This window comes from Sapajus apella, unplaced genomic scaffold (genome assembly GCF_009761245.1).
Source record: "Sapajus apella isolate SASKATOON/1434 unplaced genomic scaffold, GSC_monkey_1.0 scaffold85, whole genome shotgun sequence".
NCBI classification, from domain to species: Eukaryota; Metazoa; Chordata; class Mammalia; order Primates; family Cebidae; genus Sapajus; species Sapajus apella.
The window spans coordinates 4291529-4310414 of NW_022437025.1; the positions used below are offsets into that span (position 1 = coordinate 4291529).

Below are 18886 nucleotides of genomic sequence, written 5' to 3' on the forward strand. Positions count from 1 at the left end.
CAGACAGCCTCACCCACAGTAGACAGCCCCACCCACAGTGCAGACAGCCCCACCCAGTGCAGACAGGCCCACAGTGCAGACAGCCCCACCCAGTGCAGACAGACCCACAGTGCACACAGCCCCGCCTACAGTACAGACAGTCCTGCCCACAGTGCACAGCCCCACCCACAATACACAGTCCCACCCACAGTGCTGACAGCCCCGCTCATGGTGTATCCACAGCCCACGGTGCACAGACAGCCTTGCCCTTGCCCTAGAAAGAACCATCCAGCCCAGTGTCCCCCAGTGACACGGCTGAGAGGGCCTGGCCAAAGCTGGCGGCGAGAGTGCGGGCCTCTGAGACGGTCTGGTTGATTTGACACACACAGTTTTTCAATTTCGGTGAAGTCATTTTGTACGTTTTTCTTTTGTTTCTCATGTCCTTTATTTTCAGTTGACCTGAACATTTGAGCTGCTGCAGACCAGAGAGATTTTTTCATTGTTGTAAGGATACAGGGAAAACCACAGTGCTTTTCCTACTGTCGTGCAGCCAACACGACACTTTTTTTTTTTTTTTTGGGACGGAGTTTCGCTCTTGTTACCCAGGCTGGAGTGCAATGGCGCGACCTCAGCTCACCGCAACCTCCGCCTCCTGGGTTCAGGCAATTCTCCTGCCTCAGCCTCCTGAGTAGCTGGGATTACAGGCATGCGCCACCATGCCCAGCTAATTTTTGTATTTTTAGTAGAAACGGGGTTTCACCATGTTGACCAGGATGGTCTCGAGCTCTTGACCTCGTGATCCACCCGCCTCGGCCTCCCAAAGTGCTGGGATTACAGGCTTGAGCCACCGCGCCCGGCCCAACACAACACTTCTGACATTAGATGTGTGTAGGTTTCTCCCCACCAGCAAGCAGCTCTGCAGCTGAAAGCAGCTGGGTGTCCTCTGATTCAGCTCCATACCGACCCTGTTCACCTGGGGTGAGCCTCAGATCCCACACTGAGGGCTCAGTCCCGCAAGACGGCCCCCCTTCCTTTGGATGCCAATGGCAAGTCCAGGTTGTGGCCTTGGTCTTAATCCTGAAGCTATCTAGGGTTCCTGTTGGAAATAGATGCTCGGTGCTGCAAAGAAAAATTAGCACTGAATCAAAGGATCTTCCAGCAATGCCATTTTTACTTCCTGGACTGCAGGAAGGGTACCCTCATTAGCCACCATGTCATGAGTGCAATGAACAAAGGAAAACACAAATTTGTCCCTTACACATTCGGGGTTGTCCTTGCTGCTGTGTCTGATCTCTGTTGGCTGGAGCCAGACCTCACAATCTAAACTAAAACCCAAATGGCTAACAACTTAAAACTTTTCTTAACAGGTAAAAGCAGTGGAGAGCTGGGACATGCCTGTGAGCACGTCCAGCACAGGTATCTTGGTTAACATACAAGGACATAGAATGTACTACATGCCTGTAAGCATGGCGTGTCTCACAGCTACGTAGGATAGGGCTTCACAAAGAGTTATTAGCGCACTTATGATTTATTATTTAACAAGAAAGGAAACTTTGAAAAGGAGCTTTTCTACTTCCCACAGGTCCCCAGCCCCCAGCCATCTCAACGAGCATACAAAAGACTCTCACCACTGCAGAGGCAAGGGTTTCAGGAGTTGTGTGCTGGGAAGCAGGACAAGGCAAAATGTGTGTGTTTCACAGGATCATAGTTACCTGAGGCCACCGTACCTTGTCTCTGTGGTTATAGGTTTGTACCTGGAGCAGACTTCTTGCGGGAGTTGCCTGGACTAGAATTCAGCGGCTGTTGGTGTTCTGATTTTGGGGCTGTAGAGCACAGTGCTTTAGACCCACGTATGCTGTGCTGGAAACACTCCGCGGGACTGTGCTGCCCCGCTCGCCGCTAGAGCACCACAGCACGCCTGCTGTGGATTGGGCCAAGTGCTCAGGGCACCCTGAGTCCTCCCTCCCAGAGCCATGGCCTCCTGCCTGATGAGGGATGGAAGCAGTCGTCATGGTGTTATTCGGTCAGGATTGTGACTCATGTCCCAGACTTGAGCTGCTGGGTGGAGGGGCTGGCATCTTTTGCAGGTTTCTTTTCTTTTTTCTCTTGAGACAGTGTCTGAATCTTTACTAGGCCTTGCTGAAAGATTTTGGAAAAGGCAAGGCTGTTTACATAAAATGTTTATTTTAAAGTTCAGTTAGATGGCGAATTCACAGACATACGCAGAAGCTAGTTAGCAAGTCATGCACGTAGCTGAATTCCCAGTAGCACCACTTCCACGTCTCTCTAACGCAGGCTTTTCCACTTTGGCACCGTTGACGGTTTGGGCTGGGGCCTGTGTGCCCCAAGCTGAGCACTTCTGACCTTTGCCCACTCTGAGCCACAGCTCCCTGCAGTTTAGACAACCAGAATCTCTCCAGACACCACGATCTGTGTACCCTGGCCAGGAAGGGGCAGGTGGTACGTCCCATGGTTGGGAATCCCTGCTGTAATTGCTCAAGGATGAAGCTCCTCGTCCTTCCCTCAGGTTCCCACAGTACGCAGCTGTCAGCTGGCTGGACCTTGTCCTGGGGAGTGGTGATTGACCAGAATAACCGTGGCCATTTCTCCCACTGCACCCATTTGCACAGCCATTTTGTCACGTTATTAAAATCTAGTGGGAAGTCCTATGTCTGAAACGTGAATGTGGAATTCCCAGCGTCTTCCCGGCAGCACCAGCTCCCGTGCTAGCCTCTCACGGCTGCTGCGGCAAAGCCCCACAAACCGCGGCACTCAAAACAGCGTAAATGTACTCCCCCGACTCTGGAGAATGGGGGTCTGAAATCAAGGCATCTTTAGGGCGGCATTCTCGAAAGGCTCCAAGGGGGATCCTTCCTGTCTCTTCCAGCTCCCTGTGGCCCCAGCGCTCCACTCTCTGCCTCCGCCTCCATGGGCTGCCTCTTTCCCATGCCCACTCCTCTTCTGACTCTCACAGGACACCTGCTGTGGGGTTTAGGGCCCACCTGGGTGATGCAGGATGCCCTCATCTCGATGCTCTGAACTTCATTCTATCTGCAAGGGCCCTGTTTCCAAATAAGCTCCCATTCCCAGGTCCTGGGCTTAGGACTTGTCTGTATCGTTTCTGGAGGACAGTTTAACCCACAGCCGCCCAGCATGAGCCCACGGCCTGGCCTGTGGGTGTTTGAAGACATTTGTTGTGATTTTTGTGTGTAATAGTTGCTGTTTGCTGCTTTCTGTGGCTTTGTACAGATCCGGGACCCGAAGACCCTTCTTCCCATGCCCGGAGTGATGGTTGGCGACATAGGGAAGAAACTCGGGCTGAACGGTCTGGATAACGGGTGAGCGATGGAGGCTGCTGAGCCCTGGGTTTCCTGCCGAGGCCCAGGCTGCGTTGCCACTCATGTCTGAGATCTCACCAGGCCCATGGATGCCGTCCCCTGCCCGGTGGGGACCCACGCCTAGCCCCTGTGCGTGCACTGCTCTAACTCCACTTTAGGAGGCCAACTGGATCAGAGACCTCAGGAAACCAGCTTCACCTTGGCAGGCGGCTCCCCACTCTTAGATCAGACCTAGGCCTTGAATGCAGCTGGTGGGTCTCCTGCCTGGGGGTGGCCTCCTCTGTGTGAGGTCCTGGTCAGCATCCTGAGTCTCCCCCGGCTCGGCCTTCGCATACATCCATGCTGATCTCCAGGGACCCATATCTGCATTCTGCTTCCGGAGTGGGCTTGCTCCTCTCCGGGCAATCTTAGTGTTACAGTGCTTAGAAAGGGAATTCCGCTGGTTTATTTGTTTAATCAGCCCGCAGATATCTATTTAGCAGCACAGATGTGACACCGGGTTGGTATGGCCAAGCCCTGGCTGAAGGGTTGGATGGGGCGTGCAGACCCTGGCTGGGGGAGGGGCCTGGAAAGACTAATGAAGGCACGATGGCCACATGGAGGCCTGTGTGGCTGGGGTGAAGCGGCCAGTGATTTTGGAGTGTACAGTGTTTCAGGTGGAGGGAGCAGTGGGAGGTGTGAAGCTCGGCTTTGTGCTGGGATGGGCAGGGGGTGGGGAGGCCAGGCCACAAGGGCTTTGAGGGATTGGATTGTGGAGCCTTAGGTCATTAGCTGCAGGAGCTTTGGAATGAGACAGTTGGGCAGCCATCCCTTCGCATCACCCTGACCAGCTTGCTTGGCGTTTGCTCATCTGTAAAGTAGGTGACAATGGAGGTCCCTGTGCCAGGGCCCCACGAGGCCCCACCTGAGCATCCCGGGCATGAACTTCCTGGCCGCTGGCCCGGGTGGTGCGTGCCTCACTGCGAATGCCGTCTCCCTGAGAGCCTGACCCAGCAGGGCGTAGGCCCCTCTGAGCCCACAAGATGATTTATAACTGGGAGATAGCGGGGCGGACCAGGCGCGACCATGCCTGAGCCTGGTGGCCTGCAGGATGTCTCAGGAGTGTTTCTAGATGTGCAGCTTTGTAGCCAGGCTGCTGGAGCGGGAGGAGGCTGCCTCGTGGGAGTTGGAACTAACTATGGTGACGAGGTTGTTGGACGTGAAGGAGGCAGGTTGTCTCTAGAGGCAGAAGATGGGCCAGTGGCCGTCCCAGCACCCAGCCACGGGGAAACCTCCTGCCTGTCTCTTCTAAGGAGGCAGAGTGATGAGCAGGGAGTGCAGTGGTGCCATCTCGGCTCACTGCAGCCTCCACCTGTCGGGTTCAAGCAGTTCTGCCTTAGCTTCTCGAGTGGCTGGGACTACAGTCATGCGCCACCACGCCTGGCAAATTTTTTGTAGTTTTAGTAGAGACAGGCTTTCACCATGCTGGCCGGGCTGGTCTCGAACTTCTGACCTCATGATCCGCCCATCTCGGCCTCCCAAAGTGCTGGGATTACAGACGTGAGCCACCCTGCCTGGCCCAGGGAGTGTCTTAAATCTCTGCTTTGCCCTTTAAAAAAGGCAGGACCCCAGACTGTACTAAAGAGGAAAATCTTGATTTTTGTACAGTGTCAACTTGAGAAGAAAGTAAAAGTACATTGTTAAAAAGCAAATTCTTACGATTTCAGGCAAAAATTTAAAAAAAAAGCAAAACAAGACACGTATGCACAGGTCCTCCTAACTCCACCTGTCCTGCAGAATTCTTGGTTCTCACTCGCGGGCTTATGCTAATGTTAATGCAAGGAACCTGCTAGTTGATGTGGAGCTGGCAGGGAGGAAGCGTCACGCCTGACCTGCGGCTGTCAATTCTTTTCAATGACTGCTTTCTCAGGGTGCCTGGGAGGCCCTTGGCATGGATGGTGTCCGTGTGGCGGGTATGGAGGGCCACTGTGCAGGCCCTGCGCACTCAGGGCAGTGGGAAGGCCCCAGCCATCTGGAGGCCATGATGCGGCTTGGTCTGTTTCAGAAGGATGGCTCTGGCCTCGGGGTGAGAAGCTCTCAAGCGCCGTGCAGGAAATAGGACATGGGAGGCGCTGTGGTGTTCTGGACTTGGAGAACCTGCATCCTTTCATTAGATCCGGCTGATCCCGCTCAGGGCTCTGCTGCCACGGGCACTGTTACTTATCCCATCTACTGAGGTGTCCTGTGTGTGCAGTAAGGCCCGGCAGGCGTCCCCTCCCGGGCGTGTGGGGGTGGTGGTGAATTGTCACATTCAGTGGGTGGCCTCGGGTGTGAGCAAGGCTTCTCACTGCTCATTCTGTTTCATGAATGAGAAGCTTTGACGTTATTTTGGGACATTGCAGAGAAACCCTGCACTTGGTTTCCCCCAAATAAACTTACATTTCTAGAGATTGAATCCACATCTCTTACTGGGATAATATTCAGAGGAGCATTAGATGAAACCATTCATGATTAATACTTCACACTGATACAGTAAAGGCTCTTCTAAGACTCAGAAATGCGGTCGCCTGTAGGATCGCCCTGGCACAGTGACGACAGCCCTTTGACGCTGCTTCAGAGCCGCTCTGTCAAGCCAGGTCCCCGTGCCCCCAGAGCCTTTCCCCCTCGTCTTTCTGCAGGGTGGCAGGATGCAGTGGGACGTCCCCTTCTTTGATCCCTGAGCCTTTGAAGGCCGAGGCCCAGCTGGGATGGGAGCCAGCAGGGGTGATGCTGGCGGCCTGCTCTCCTGCTCTCCGCCCCTTTCCAGAAATGCACATTCTCGTCCGGGGCTGGCAGATCTGGGCGGCGCGCCCAGCAGGGGGCACAGTGCTACCATTGTCCCCTCTGGGTTTTCTCCCCTGGATTCTGCCTGGATGTCCATTTTTTCCAAGATCATCCTTATAATGTAGTGATTTCTGTTACCAGTGTTGTTTATCTTGAAAAAAGTGGTTACAATTTGTAGGTTAGATTCCCTTGCTTTACAAGAACCCCTGAGTGTGTGGGATGACTGCCTACAAATCCGAGGCAAACGTAAATTGTGTGGATTAATTTTAGCCAAGTAGCTCTGAAAGCAAAATCGTAAAGATCTTTTCAAGAGATAGTTTCAGCCAGACTGTTAAGGTGGGCTGTACTTGAAGGGTCTTTCTCTGTGCATTTGATCTGAGCTGAGGCAGTGGCTGGGAGGAGGCCTGCTGATCTCAATGGCCTGCTTGGGTGGGCTGGGCTAGGGGGCCCTGTGAGGCCCCAAGGGAGTGGGTAAGCTGCTGGAATGTGGAGCAGGAGGCCCAGGGTGCAGGGCACGTGCCAAGGTCTGGATGCTCCTGGGGGGATGGGAGGGTTCTGTGCCAAACTCAGGCCTCCCGTGCCACATGCATGTCCAGTGACACACACCTCCTGTGCTGTGCACACACACGCCTGTGACACACGAACATGTCGCCCGCTGGGGACACTAGATCTGACCTGCGTTTGAGTTGGCCACATCTGACCACCACTGGAATAGGTTTTGTGGAACAGAAGGGATCCCATGAAAATTCTTGGAAGTTTGCTTTCCTTTGAAACTCAGGGAATGCTTTTGCAAGTTTAGATATATTCCAATGTGTCCCATATCCACGTGGTAAGAACGGGCGAAGAATTTCCACTCCTTAAGAAGGGCTCTGACAGTGACTGGATCATACTGAAAAAGCATTCCTTGGCTTTAAGGTAACACGCCGGAGCACGTTGGGGCCGCTGGCATGGAGGCGGTTTTCTTACGAGGTGGGGTGTTCTGAGGGTGCCTCTGTGGCGTGGGGGAAGCTGCCACCCGCCGGGCAACCGGGCCTAGGGCTTTGGAGCAGGTGGGCAGGGGCCTGGCAGAGTGGCTGAGAGCTCCTCCCTCGTCAGGTCACCGGGGCTTCCCTAAGGAGCTTGGGAGGGGCCCCCTCCAGCCCCTTCCCCACCCAGCCCCAGGGCCTGGCTCCTCCCCGGAATGTGAAGAGTGTGGCTGTGTCTCTCCCTCAGGCTATCTCGGGAGTCGGGGTTGTGGCCTGTCTCCTGTGCCTCAGAGGATGTCGTCTGACCCCACTTGGCTTGTTCATACCACTCCACTTATGCACCGGCCCCTTAAGTCTAGCAGGCCCCATGCACAAAGGCCCCTTACATAAGACAGAGGCAGGTGAGCCCTGGGAGACTGCTCAGAGGCAGCTAGCTCTCCGAGGAGCTAGGAATGTGACAGTCGAGGGCCCTACCCTGGTGGCTGCCTCATACCCTTCCCAGCGTGGGGCTGAGAATTCCCAGGAGGGCCGAGGGCTGCCTGGTGTCAACAGTGAGGGCGGGGAGGGCACGAGGCCAGGAGTGACCCTGGCAGGCAGGGCGACACGGGCAGGTGGGACCACCTCATGGCAAGGGGGCGATGCTGTTAGGGGCAGGTGGAGGTGAGCTTGGGAGGGACTCTCAGCATTTTTTGGTCCCTTATTAATATATTTTTCTTTTGAAAAATTCTGATAGTTAACTTCAAAAACATGTGGAAGGCATCATGAACTTGCGTGCCACCCTCGTGCAGGGGCCGTGCTGGCCTCTGTTGCTCCAGGTGTGGTACACGTGCTGCTGAAGTGCACGCTCTCCATGTGTCTCTATTGGGCTGAGACTGTGGGCCATAGGGATAGGACAGCCTCCCCAGGGCACCGCCATGCCCATCTGAAGGCCTTTGGGAAAGGGCCCTGCTCCCACAGGGAGGATGGGCTGAAAAGGTGGAGTTGGGAAAGAGTCAATCCGCTTGTTGCAGGAAGTCAGCCCAGGAGAGCTGAGTAGGGGTGGAGGTGCTGGGTCCTGGCTGGGGATGGAGGGGAGGAAGCGAATCAGGCCATTGAGGCAGAGCTGGCAGCCCGGGACCAGGTGGCCAGGGAGTCGTGGGGGCCCCCAGAGCAGGACTTAAGGAAGAGCCCTTGCAGAGGGAACAGGCGCATCTGGTTCCCTTCCCGGCGTGTGCGATGCTTCTTTATAGATAGTGTTTTCTGTAGCTTAGTAAAAGACTGTTCTGTAAGGCAGAGCTGTCCAACCCCCCGGCACTGGTCTGTGGCCTGTTAGGAACTAGGACCCTCAGCAAGAGTGAGCATGATCAGGTGAGCAGCGAGCTTCCTCTGCGTTTGCAGCGGCTCCCAATATGTTACAGGACCGCCTGAGCTCCGCCTCCTGTCAGTTCAGCCTCGGCCTTAGGTCCTCTTAGGAGCGTGAACCCTGTTGTGAACAGCGCATGTGAGCACCCCTTGTGAGAATCTACCGCCGGGTGATCTGTCCCCGTCTCCCATCACCCCAGATGGGACCAGCTAGTTGGAGGAAAACAAGCTCAGGGCTCCCACTGACCCTGCATTTTGGCGAGTTGTAGAGTTATTTCAGTATATGTTACAACGTAATAATAATGGAAATAAAGTGCACAATAAATCTAATGTGCGTGAATCATCCTGAAACCACCCCCGCCTTCCCCCATTTGTGGAAAATTGTCTTCCATAAACCCATCCCTGGTGCCAGAAAAGTTGGGGCCTCTGCTCTAAGGCATTGCAAGTGAGCCGAATCATCAGGTAGGTTGCTATAGGAACTGTTGACATTTTGAAGTTTGTTTTGGGGATTTTTTGCACAGTTTATGTAATATCCATAGCCTAGCATAGCCTTATTCCCTAGACTGTTGTGAAATAGGTTTTCCTGACCAGAGGAACATAATAGATATCATTGGCTATTAATACATCGTAATCTGTAACGACGTGTGTGTAACCCTACGCTCACCTGTTCAAAAGGAGTGAATTTGCTTCTGTGGGAGCACCGATGCCATCACACCAGTGTTTTGTTTGACTTAAGAGTTTTAAACCTCAGTTTGTGGATATTATCACATTGTGGGTTCTGATTTGGGATTGAAGAATGAGAATCAGAGATTCCAATCTTTGGAAACACAATTCCCGTCTTTTCTGATAAATATCTGGAGTACAACCTGCCGTACACACAACGCATTTATTCTTTAGTCTACATTTTTTTTTAGAAACAGGGTCTCACTGTGTTGCCCAGGCTGAAATCGAACTCCTGGGCTCAAGCAATCCTCCTGCCTCGGTCTTCCAAAGAGTTGGGATTATGGGTGTGAGCCACAGTTCCTGACCTAGACTGCTTTTTTTTTTTTTTTTTTTTTTTTTGAGGCGGAGTTTCACTCATGTTACCCAGGCTGGAGTGCAATGGCGCGATCTCGGCTCACCGCAACCTCCGCCTCCTGGGTTCAGGCAATTCTCCTGCCTCAGCTCCTGAGTAGCTGGGATTACAGGCACGTGCCACCATGCCCAGCTGATTTTTTGTATTTTTAGTAGAGACGGGGTTTCACCATGTTGACCAGCATGGTCTCGATCTCTTGACCTCGTGATCCACCCGCCTCGGCCTCCCAAAGTGCTGGGATTACAGGCTTGAGCCACCGCGCCCGGCCTTTAGACTGCTTTTTCGAAATCCTTTTAGAAATCCTGTTGAACGCCCCTGTCGACTAGCACGCCCTCTGCCGGGATGGCATCGCCCTTTAGGCAGGATGCCCGTTTAACCGAAGCCCTACTGCTTCCCACACAGATTCGCTGTGTTCCACAAGGTCAGAGTTCCTCGCCAGAGCCTCCTGAACCGGATGGGAGACATCACCCCCGAGGGCACCTACGTCAGCCCCTTTAAGGTACAGGCGTGAGGGGGCATTTGTGTGCAGCACTTCCCAAGCGCCTTCCCCTGCAGTGCCTGGCTCTGTGGCCCTCCCTGTGCCTAAGGCAGCGACACCTCTGCATGGCCGGGCATCGCCAGGACACACTTTTTCTGGTTCTGGTGCTCCCGCTAGAAGGGGACTGTTGGGGCAACCGCAGCACCAGTGCTGGTGTCCAGGGGTGAGTCCAGGCCTGACGCCTGATACTGGCTGCCAGGGGTGCCCACCCCCCCTTGGGGGCTGCAGTTAGGGGACCGCCTACTTCCAGTGCTGCTTCCCTGAGGACTCGCAGGAGATGAGTGAACTGTCCACAAAGGGGGGCAACAAACAGTTCCCTGGTGTCCAGAACCCAGGCCTGGCTTAAGTTCGTGGAGAGCGGAAGAGAGACCATGGTCCCAGGCAGCGATGGTCCAGGGCGTAGCTGATGGCCCTCGGGAATTGTGAGCTCACAGCAGGCGGGCCGCACCCGGGCACGTACCCTCGGAAGAACAGTCCCCAGCAGCACGCACCCTCTGACGTGCAAGGAGCACAGCTGGAAAAGGAGCGAGGCGGGGACTCCCGGAGACACACAGAGTGCGCGGAGCGGGAACAGCAACGGGAGACCAGGAGCCGCTTACAGATGGAGATGTGAATCCCCATCAATGAAAATAAAGTGGCTGGAAGAAAGAGCACAGTGGATGGGATGACCGTCGCAGGAGGATGAAGTAGAGATGGGAAGCTTGTCCTCTAAAAGGCCGAAGGAGAGAATTAAAGAAAGTGAAGGCCGGGCACGGTGGCTCACACCTGCAGTCCCAGCACTTTGGGAGGCCAAGGTGGGCAGATTGCTTGAGCCCAGGAAGTCAGGCCACAGTGAGCTATGATTGCGCCACTGCACTCCAGCCTGGGCAACAGAGCGAGACTCTATCTCAAAAAAAAAAAAAAATAGAAGTTTGGAGAAATAAAGGAAAGAAACGTCTCTAAATGAGAGGGGAGGAAGGCCTTTGGTTGAAGGGACTCATGGAGGACCAAGATAAGTAAGGAAATGCCTATGCACGTACCCAGGCACACAGTAGGGAAATTGAGGCATTTCTAAGAGAAAATTCTAGAATCTTCCAAATCTGATTCCAGTGGCATAAAAAGCACTTGAACTTCAGATTTCTCACACATGGCAGTGAATGCAAGAAGACAGTGAAATCATATTTTATACTCTTAAAGGAAAATCACTGTGTGTCTGTGTGTGTGTGTGTGTGTGTATTTTTTTTTTTTAATGCAACCTCCACCTCCCGGGTTCAAGTGATTCTTCTGCCTCAGTCTCCCGAGTAGCTGGGATTACAGGCACCCACCCCCATACCTGGCTAATGGGATTTCACCATGTTGGCTAGGCTGGTCTCATGATCCACCCACCTCAGCCTCCCAAAGTGCTGGGATTACAGGTATGAGCCACTGTGCCCAGCTTAAACAGGGTTTTAACACAACGAGACTGTGATTCCTATGTGAGAGTGTGATTGATAGGCTCAGACACACAATTACCATGCTGCCTTGGAAGAAGGAGCCAGATGGTCCGATGAGCAGGCCCCGGTAGGGGCAGCAAGGGGCGAGGCAGGGCAGGAAGGACAGTCAGATCACGTGGCAAGGGCTGTAGATTTGACGCTTTCCCAGCAGCCTGACAGCCCTTAGCAACAGCCTCTGGTGACACCGGTGTGCCTGCAAGGAGATGGTGGACAGAAGATTCCAGCTGGACGCATGTAAAGGAACTGCCCATTCATAGGCACACAAGGAACAAGAAGTGTCCGTGAAACCCCGGAGAATAATTGCCTTTGATGGACTCCACACCTGTCCTCTGGCAGTCCAGGCCACATCTGATTCTTGCCAAGGTTAAAGGGGGGCCTTGGAATCTCCAGGCAGAGGGTTTGCAGGTCCCCAGAGAGGGGGCACCCTTACACAGCACTGTCATACCGTCCCGTCTGCTGGGATTGTCCCTTTTCCAGGCAGCAGGGTGTCCCCTCCCTGGTGCCCCCACCTGTCCATGATTTGCAAGCTCGCGCTCCTCATCCACACTCCTTCCGCAGGACGCCAGGCAGCGCTTAGGAGCATCCCTGGGGAGCTTGTCCTGGGGCCGGGTCGCCATCATGGGCATGGCAGTCGCTAACTTGAAGCTGGCCGTGTCCATCGCAGTTCGCTTCTCAGCTACTCGGCGTCAGTTTGGACCAACAGAGGACGAGGAAATCCCAGTGCTTGAGTACCAGACACAGGTGCGAGCTTTCACGTATCCGTGCGTTGTCTCTATTTTATATGCAAATATGCTGCTTTTACAGAGTTGCAGTTTGGTTACTGGGAGTTGATCAAAGCTCTTAAGGCAATTAACAGGATGAATAGTTAGCGGGAGTGCGGTATCTCAGGCAGCAAGGCTTCCAGTAAATGGTTTTTCATTTAAAAATAGTATGTATAAAGTAGCCAAAATAAGGAAGATGGAAGAAGCAAATCTTTTTTTTTTTTTTTTTCCCCAGACGGAGCCTTGCTCTGTCGCCCAGGCTGGAGTGCAGTGGGCACGATCTTGGCCCACTGCAACCTCTGCCTCCCAGGTTCAAGCGATTCTTGTGTCCCAGACTCCTGAGTTACTGGTATTATAAGCATGCGCCACCACGCCCGGCTACAGTTTGTATTTTTAGTAGAGATAGGTTCCACCATGTTGACCAGGCTGGTCTTGAACTCCCGACCTCCAGTGATCCACCTGCCTTGGCCTCCCAAAGTGCTGGAATTACAGGCATGACTCACCGCGCCCGGTCAGAAAGAAGCAAGTCTGGGGCGGCTCTGGGAGGCGGGTCTGTGCGTGGCTGCGTGTTTAGGTGAGGCCACCAGAGTTTGGCAGGCAGTGGCCTTCCATGGCCTGCGCACGCTGTTTGACACATTCATCCCATTCCTAAGAACTGAGTCCTGGGAGGTGGTCTTGAAGAAGCAGCAGCTGAGTGAACAGCCCTGTTCACTGCGATGGCATTTACAACAGTGGTGTGGGCATGCACACTACATGCCCTCAGAGGGGACAACTGTGGCCACACCCAGATAAGCCCAGGCAGCGGCGTGGAAGAGCACGGACGTCGTTCCGTGGAAGGGGGAGGAATTGTCGTCATGAACGTTCCTGTGGCACTCGCAGGGCATGAGCCCTGTGCTCTGGGTTTGGTCTTCACAGATAAGAGGGTCAGGATTACTCTCCTTCACAGTGGGGAAAACCCCACTAAAGTGCACAGGCTAACCGGGCCCAGGTGCCGGGCCACACTAGGCACGAACAAAGGTAGATCTGGTGAAAGCTGGGGGAAATCGTCACCAAATTGCGGTTGTTTGTTTCCACATCCTTTGACCGCAGGTGTGATCCTGCTTCATATGTGTCCGTCCCCTCCCATGTGTGGGCACGGGCCTCTGGGAGCCAGGGGCAGCTCGGCAGTCGAGAGCGCACTGGGGCCACCATGCTTGGCCTCACCACCGAGGTCCACCCCCAGCTGGCTGTGTGCCATCAGGCAAGGCCCTTAGCGTCGCTGTGCTCTCATATTCTCATTTGTAAGTTGAAACTGATTATAAATTTTCCTCCTACGATCAGTGTGAGGATTAACGAAGTTAGTGCACGGAGGCAGCTGATGCCATGTCTGCTCAGCACTCTTGACACATTAGACCGTGGTGGTGATGGCAGTTTGCTCAGGTTCCTCTCAGGCTTGTCCTGCCATGTACCCAGCCACCCACCCATCCATTGATGCATCCATCCACCCCCCCACCCATCCATCTACCCATCCACGCATCCATCCACCCATCCACGCATCCATCCATCCACCTACCCATCCACGCATCCATCCATCCACCCATCCACGCATTCATCCACCCACCCACCCATCCACCATCCACACATCCACCCACCCATCCACGCATCCACCCACCCATCCATCCACGCATCCACCCACCTATCCACGTATCTATCCACCCATCCATCCACGCATCTACCCACCCATCCACACATCCACCCACCCATCCACGCATCCACCCATCCACCCACCCATCCATGCATCCATCCACCCATCCATCCATCCATCCACCCATCCACACATCCATCTACCCATCCACACATCCACCCACCAATCCATGCATCCACCCACCCATCCATCCACCCATCCACACATCCACCCACCCATCCACACATCTATCCACCCACCCAGCCACGCATCCATCCACCACCCACTCATCCACCTACCCACAACACATCCATCCACCACACACCCTTCCAACAACAGATGGACCCTATGTTTTGTCAGAAAAAATGAAAAAGACATGCCCTCTGCCCTTCGAGGTGCAGCCAGCTCTGTGTGTCTTGAGTTTTCCCCTCTGTTTCAGGGTGACTGCTTCATCCTTATGGGCTCATGAGGCACGTGCTATCAACCATTGTGCTGGGCAGTCAGCCCTAGCAGTGTGGCCTTCTTAGTTCAGATAGACCAGCGCTTTGTTCTGTAGTGACTTTGGTGGGACAGCTGTGAGTAGTTGCTGTTTAGGGAATTGTGTTTGAGGTTGTCCGTCAAGGGCATGGGCGAAAGCTATGACAAGAAGCCAGACTAGCTGAGTTGAAAGCGGGTCAGAGTGAAGTTTTTCTCGTGTGCCGGGAAGACACATGGAGACCTTCAAAAGCTAGTGGGTGTGTGGCCCTGATGCCCTCTCCCTCTACTGGCCTTCGTGGTCCCTGGGATGGGCTGCCCTTCGTGGGAACCTGTGATGTGTTCACACGGGTGTCTTGTCTGTTCTAGCAATGGCGCTTGCTTCCGTATCTGGCGGCTGCCTACGCCTTAGACCACTTCTCCAAGTCGCTCTTCCTGGACTTGGTGGAGTTCCAGCGAGGCCTTGCAGCGGGAGACCGCAGTGCCAGACAGGTGAGCTTGTGTCTGCTTCCTCCACAGCGTTGTTCACATTTCACACGGTTGGAGTAGCACAGGTTCAACCTTCGGTTCAAAGCCAGTCCTTTGATTTGCGGGGACAGAGCCTCGGACGCATTCCTCCAGTGGTTCCCACCCACCCGGAGCTCTTGGTGTCCGCTACGATTGAACAGGCTGGGCACATGCCCACACTCCTGCCGCTCAAGGATGTGCTGACGCAGCTCCTGCTTCCTGTCTGTGAGTTCAGCTGTTGGGCTCCTTTTGAGAACATGACGGTTTTGCAGAATCCGCATTACCCTCCCCTCAATGGATTTCATGGTTCTGAGCCTTTCATAAACAGCCGCACAAAGGTCTGAATCTGCTGACTGGATTTGAGTTGACAGTCAGAGGATTTGTGCCAGAAACAAGTGTGCAAATCCCGAGATTGGCCTCGGCGTAAAGGGACGTGGGGAACGAATTTCATTGTAGATGGTTATGAACTGATTTTCCGTCACCCCTCCTGCTGCCTCCTGAGCAAGAGTGAAATGTAAATAGAAATAACTGTGTTGGAAAGCAGAGAGGAAATGCCACAGATTGGGGTTACGGACAACTGCGGAAAAAGCCCGTATCTAATTAGCATATCTCGAAATATTTGGTGTCCACATTCATGCCCGGTGATAGCGGAGGGATGGCCTGCGGGATTGATGGCAGAGCACACCCCAGGCTTGGGAGCCTGAGGAGGGAGCGCTTCTGAGTGATGAAGGGGTTAAGCCTGTGTTTAACACGTGAGTCACTGGAGCCCCTGCCAGCTGACACTCGAATCGCATTGTTCTGCGGTGAATAATGTTGTAAAGGGTGACCAGGCTCATTCTTTCTGAATCTCAGTGGTTTAACCCGGGCAGAGGAGGGCCTCAACTCAGCCCCTTATGTGAAGTTGAAAACACTCGTAAAATGGGTCATTTGGCTTAGCCGTGTGTGTGTGTGTGTGTGTGTGTTTCTCTTATTTTTCCTTTTTAATTTATTTTTATTTTGAGATGGAGTTTTGCTCCTGTTGCCCAGGCTGGAGTGCAATGGCATGATCTCAGCTCACCGCAACCTCCACCTCCTGGGTTCAAGTGATTCTCCTGCCTCAGTCTCCCAAGTAGCTGGGATTACAGGTGTGCACCACCACGCCCGGCTAATTTTGTCTTTTTAGTAGAAATGGGGTTTCACCATGTTGGTCAGGCTGGTCTCGAACTCCTGACCTCAGGTGATCCGCCTACTTTGGCCTCCCAAAGTGCTGGGATTACAGGCGTGAGCCACTGTGCCTGGCCCAGTCTCTTAAGTTTTCATCATTAGATATTAAGCAGAAGCAAAATAAGTTTTTTTTTTTTTATCTTAAAAAAACCTGCAGCACCCAGTATTCCCAGGCAGTGTCTCATCCAAGTACTAACCAGGCCCAACCCTGCTTAGCTTCCGAGATCAGGCACATTCAGGGTGGTGTGGCCATAGACAGCAAAGGAATCTCAATAAAACATGTTAGGCCCGAGGGAGGCACAGCGAGCACCCATGCAGAGCAGACCGTCAGTTACCGAGGCGCTTGCAGCCTTCTGGGAACGGTTTCCGGCCCTTCCCTGTCCTGGGAGGGAGGGAGCATGGTCCGCAATGTTGGGTGTGATTCCCTGGCGCCTCGTCATGGTTTCGCTGCACAATTGCAACTTCCATGGCGTGTCATTCATTTTTACATTTGTGAACTTTAAAGTGGGCTGTGGTGCACGTTCTCTTGCAGTTTGCTTCTGGCACGCGTGTTCGGGCCCTGAGGGTTATTTGCTGTGCAGAGCTGTGGTCTCCTTGTTTTCATTGCTGTGAAATGCTATGAGCATACCACAATGTACCCATGCTTGGACGAAGACCCTTTTTATTTCTAATTACAATTAGGTTTCCTCTTCTGTCATTTTTGGGATGTCTTGTATTAGACTAGGGGGGATATGACTGTTTGATGTTATTACTGAGTTCTGACTTTTTGGTGTCAAAAGTCTCTTTTCATCTGTTCTTGTTGGATTTCCTCACCCAAAGGCAGAGCTCGGACGAGAGATCCACGCTCTGGCATCGGCCGGCAAGTCCCTGGCCTCGTGGACCGCCCAGCAAGGAATTCAGGAATGCCGGGAGGCGTGTGGGGGACACGGCTATCTGGCTGGTAGGTTTTGGAGAAGCGCATGGTGGTTTCCTGTCCTTAGCCCTGCTGTTTGACTCTAGACCAGGGGTCGGCATGCTGTGGCTTGAGGACCAAATCCAGCCTGCCACCTGTTTTTGCAAATAAAGTTTTATTGGAACACAGCCACCCCCCGTTCATTTGCATATTTCCTGCAGCTGTTTCGCACTGCAGGGGCAGAGTTGAGTAATCGCAGCTGTGACAGTGACCATGTGGCTCGCAGGGCTGAAAATATTTACTCTCTGGTCCATTGCAGAGCAAGTTTGCCAACCCCTGACCTAGATCGCTGCTTTCAGATGCCTGATGCCTTTTGGCTAGAATACAGGCAGAGAGCAGCTGATGTGCTCATTTGAACTTTAACTGTTTGGTGAATAGCTTGGTAGTAAACTAGCACTGTGTTTTATTCGGATAGAACATTCTTACACTTACGAAAAAAGATATAGTGATGTCAGCATTGAGATGACTGAGGCAGCATTGTGTGGTGCAGATTAGGTGGGGCACCAGCTGACCTGGGGTTGAGTCCCAGCTCCGTCTCACCAGCCTGGCAACTGTTGGCAGGTTGCTCAACCTCACTGTGCCTCAGTGCTCTTATTTATAAAGTGGGGGTGAAAATAGTGTACCCACAACATAGGTTCTTGCGAGAAGTAAGTGAATGAACATGTATGAAGTGTGAGCACAGCATCTGGCGTGTATTGTGTGCCCACTGACTTTTCTATCTGCTAATGCTGTTATCATTAATTACCATCATCATCATTTGCAGCTTCCCTGCAGAACTTCCTGTGTGCTGATCTTAAATAATGAATTGGTAAACACTGGTTGCTCAAAGAAGGCCATGTACACACTCAAAACAGCCACAGAGTCAGCAAAACTCTGGCCCTCTGGGAGCACTGCAGGCCCTTGCCAAGTTTGTGAGAGTTTTGGCGATGCGCAATGGAGAATTACACCCGCACGTTCAGTGATCACCCGCCCACCCTTGCTGTCCTAACTCACGCCTGTTCTGGCGTGGGCCTCGCTCCCACCACACCCTGTCTGTGTCGCTTCTGCCATGTGGGTAGCCATGGCTGTACTTAAGTCACTCGTGTGCGTGCTTGGTCCTCCGCTCAGTGCCCTTAGTGGTTTTCATTCGTTGTTGTAACTCATCGGGGTGCTATACATAGTTGAGCGTTGCTCTCATTTTAAGTAGAATAAGGAAATTGAATCTTGCAGTACTGCCAACGACAAAGAAGACTGAATCGAGATCCATTACGTACACAAATGCTGGCGTTGAGACCAGTATGACCCAGGCTCCATGTAGGTTTAGAAAGTCAATTGCAAATGTTTGCGCTGAGACGTCTCCCAGCTCTTGTTCAGTGGCTGACCTGTTACGTGGCAGGAGGTGCATGGCACGATTTGACAGCAAGTCCGGAGAAAATGATCAGGTGTTCTAGGTGACCACAAGCCTAATCAGAAACCTACCGGCAGCATGGCTGCAATAGGACTCCTGTCATGCCCTCCGGATACATCAGTCTCAGTATGTGAGTGTGAGAAGTCAGCTCCACCCTCTTCCTGCTGGGTCCATCCCAGCCTCACATTCAGAGAACACTTTCCTTCAGCGGAGGCAGGCTCAAGTGTGTGAGGGCCTGGAAAGCAAGCCCTGTAACATAGATGAAGTCATCCGGCTAACCGGTAGGAACGTTAAAAAAAAAAGTTGTCATGAAATTTCTTGTGTATAAATAAGAGTTCATTCAGTTACACAAGGAACAAGGGCAGCCCTGGGCGAGTCAGCACCTGGAGATGGCTCCCTTCTGTCAGTGACCCCGTGCCGGGGAGGCTC

General features: G+C 53.2%; 1 protein-coding gene across 8 annotated transcripts in view; it reads left to right on the forward strand.

Annotated features, from left to right (window-relative positions):
* Positions 1-18886, forward strand: part of ACOX3 (acyl-CoA oxidase 3, pristanoyl) — a 54954-nt gene that overhangs the window by 13035 nt on the left and 23033 nt on the right. For all 8 annotated transcript variants that reach the window (XM_032254050.1, XM_032254051.1, XM_032254052.1 and 5 more), the window contains exons 7-11: positions 3229-3317; positions 9903-9999; positions 12069-12251; positions 14778-14900; positions 16938-17058. In XM_032254050.1, coding sequence (XP_032109941.1) covers positions 3229-3317; positions 9903-9999; positions 12069-12251; positions 14778-14900; positions 16938-17058 — 613 coding nt within the window. The remainder of the gene's footprint in view (positions 1-3228; positions 3318-9902; positions 10000-12068; positions 12252-14777; positions 14901-16937; positions 17059-18886) is intronic.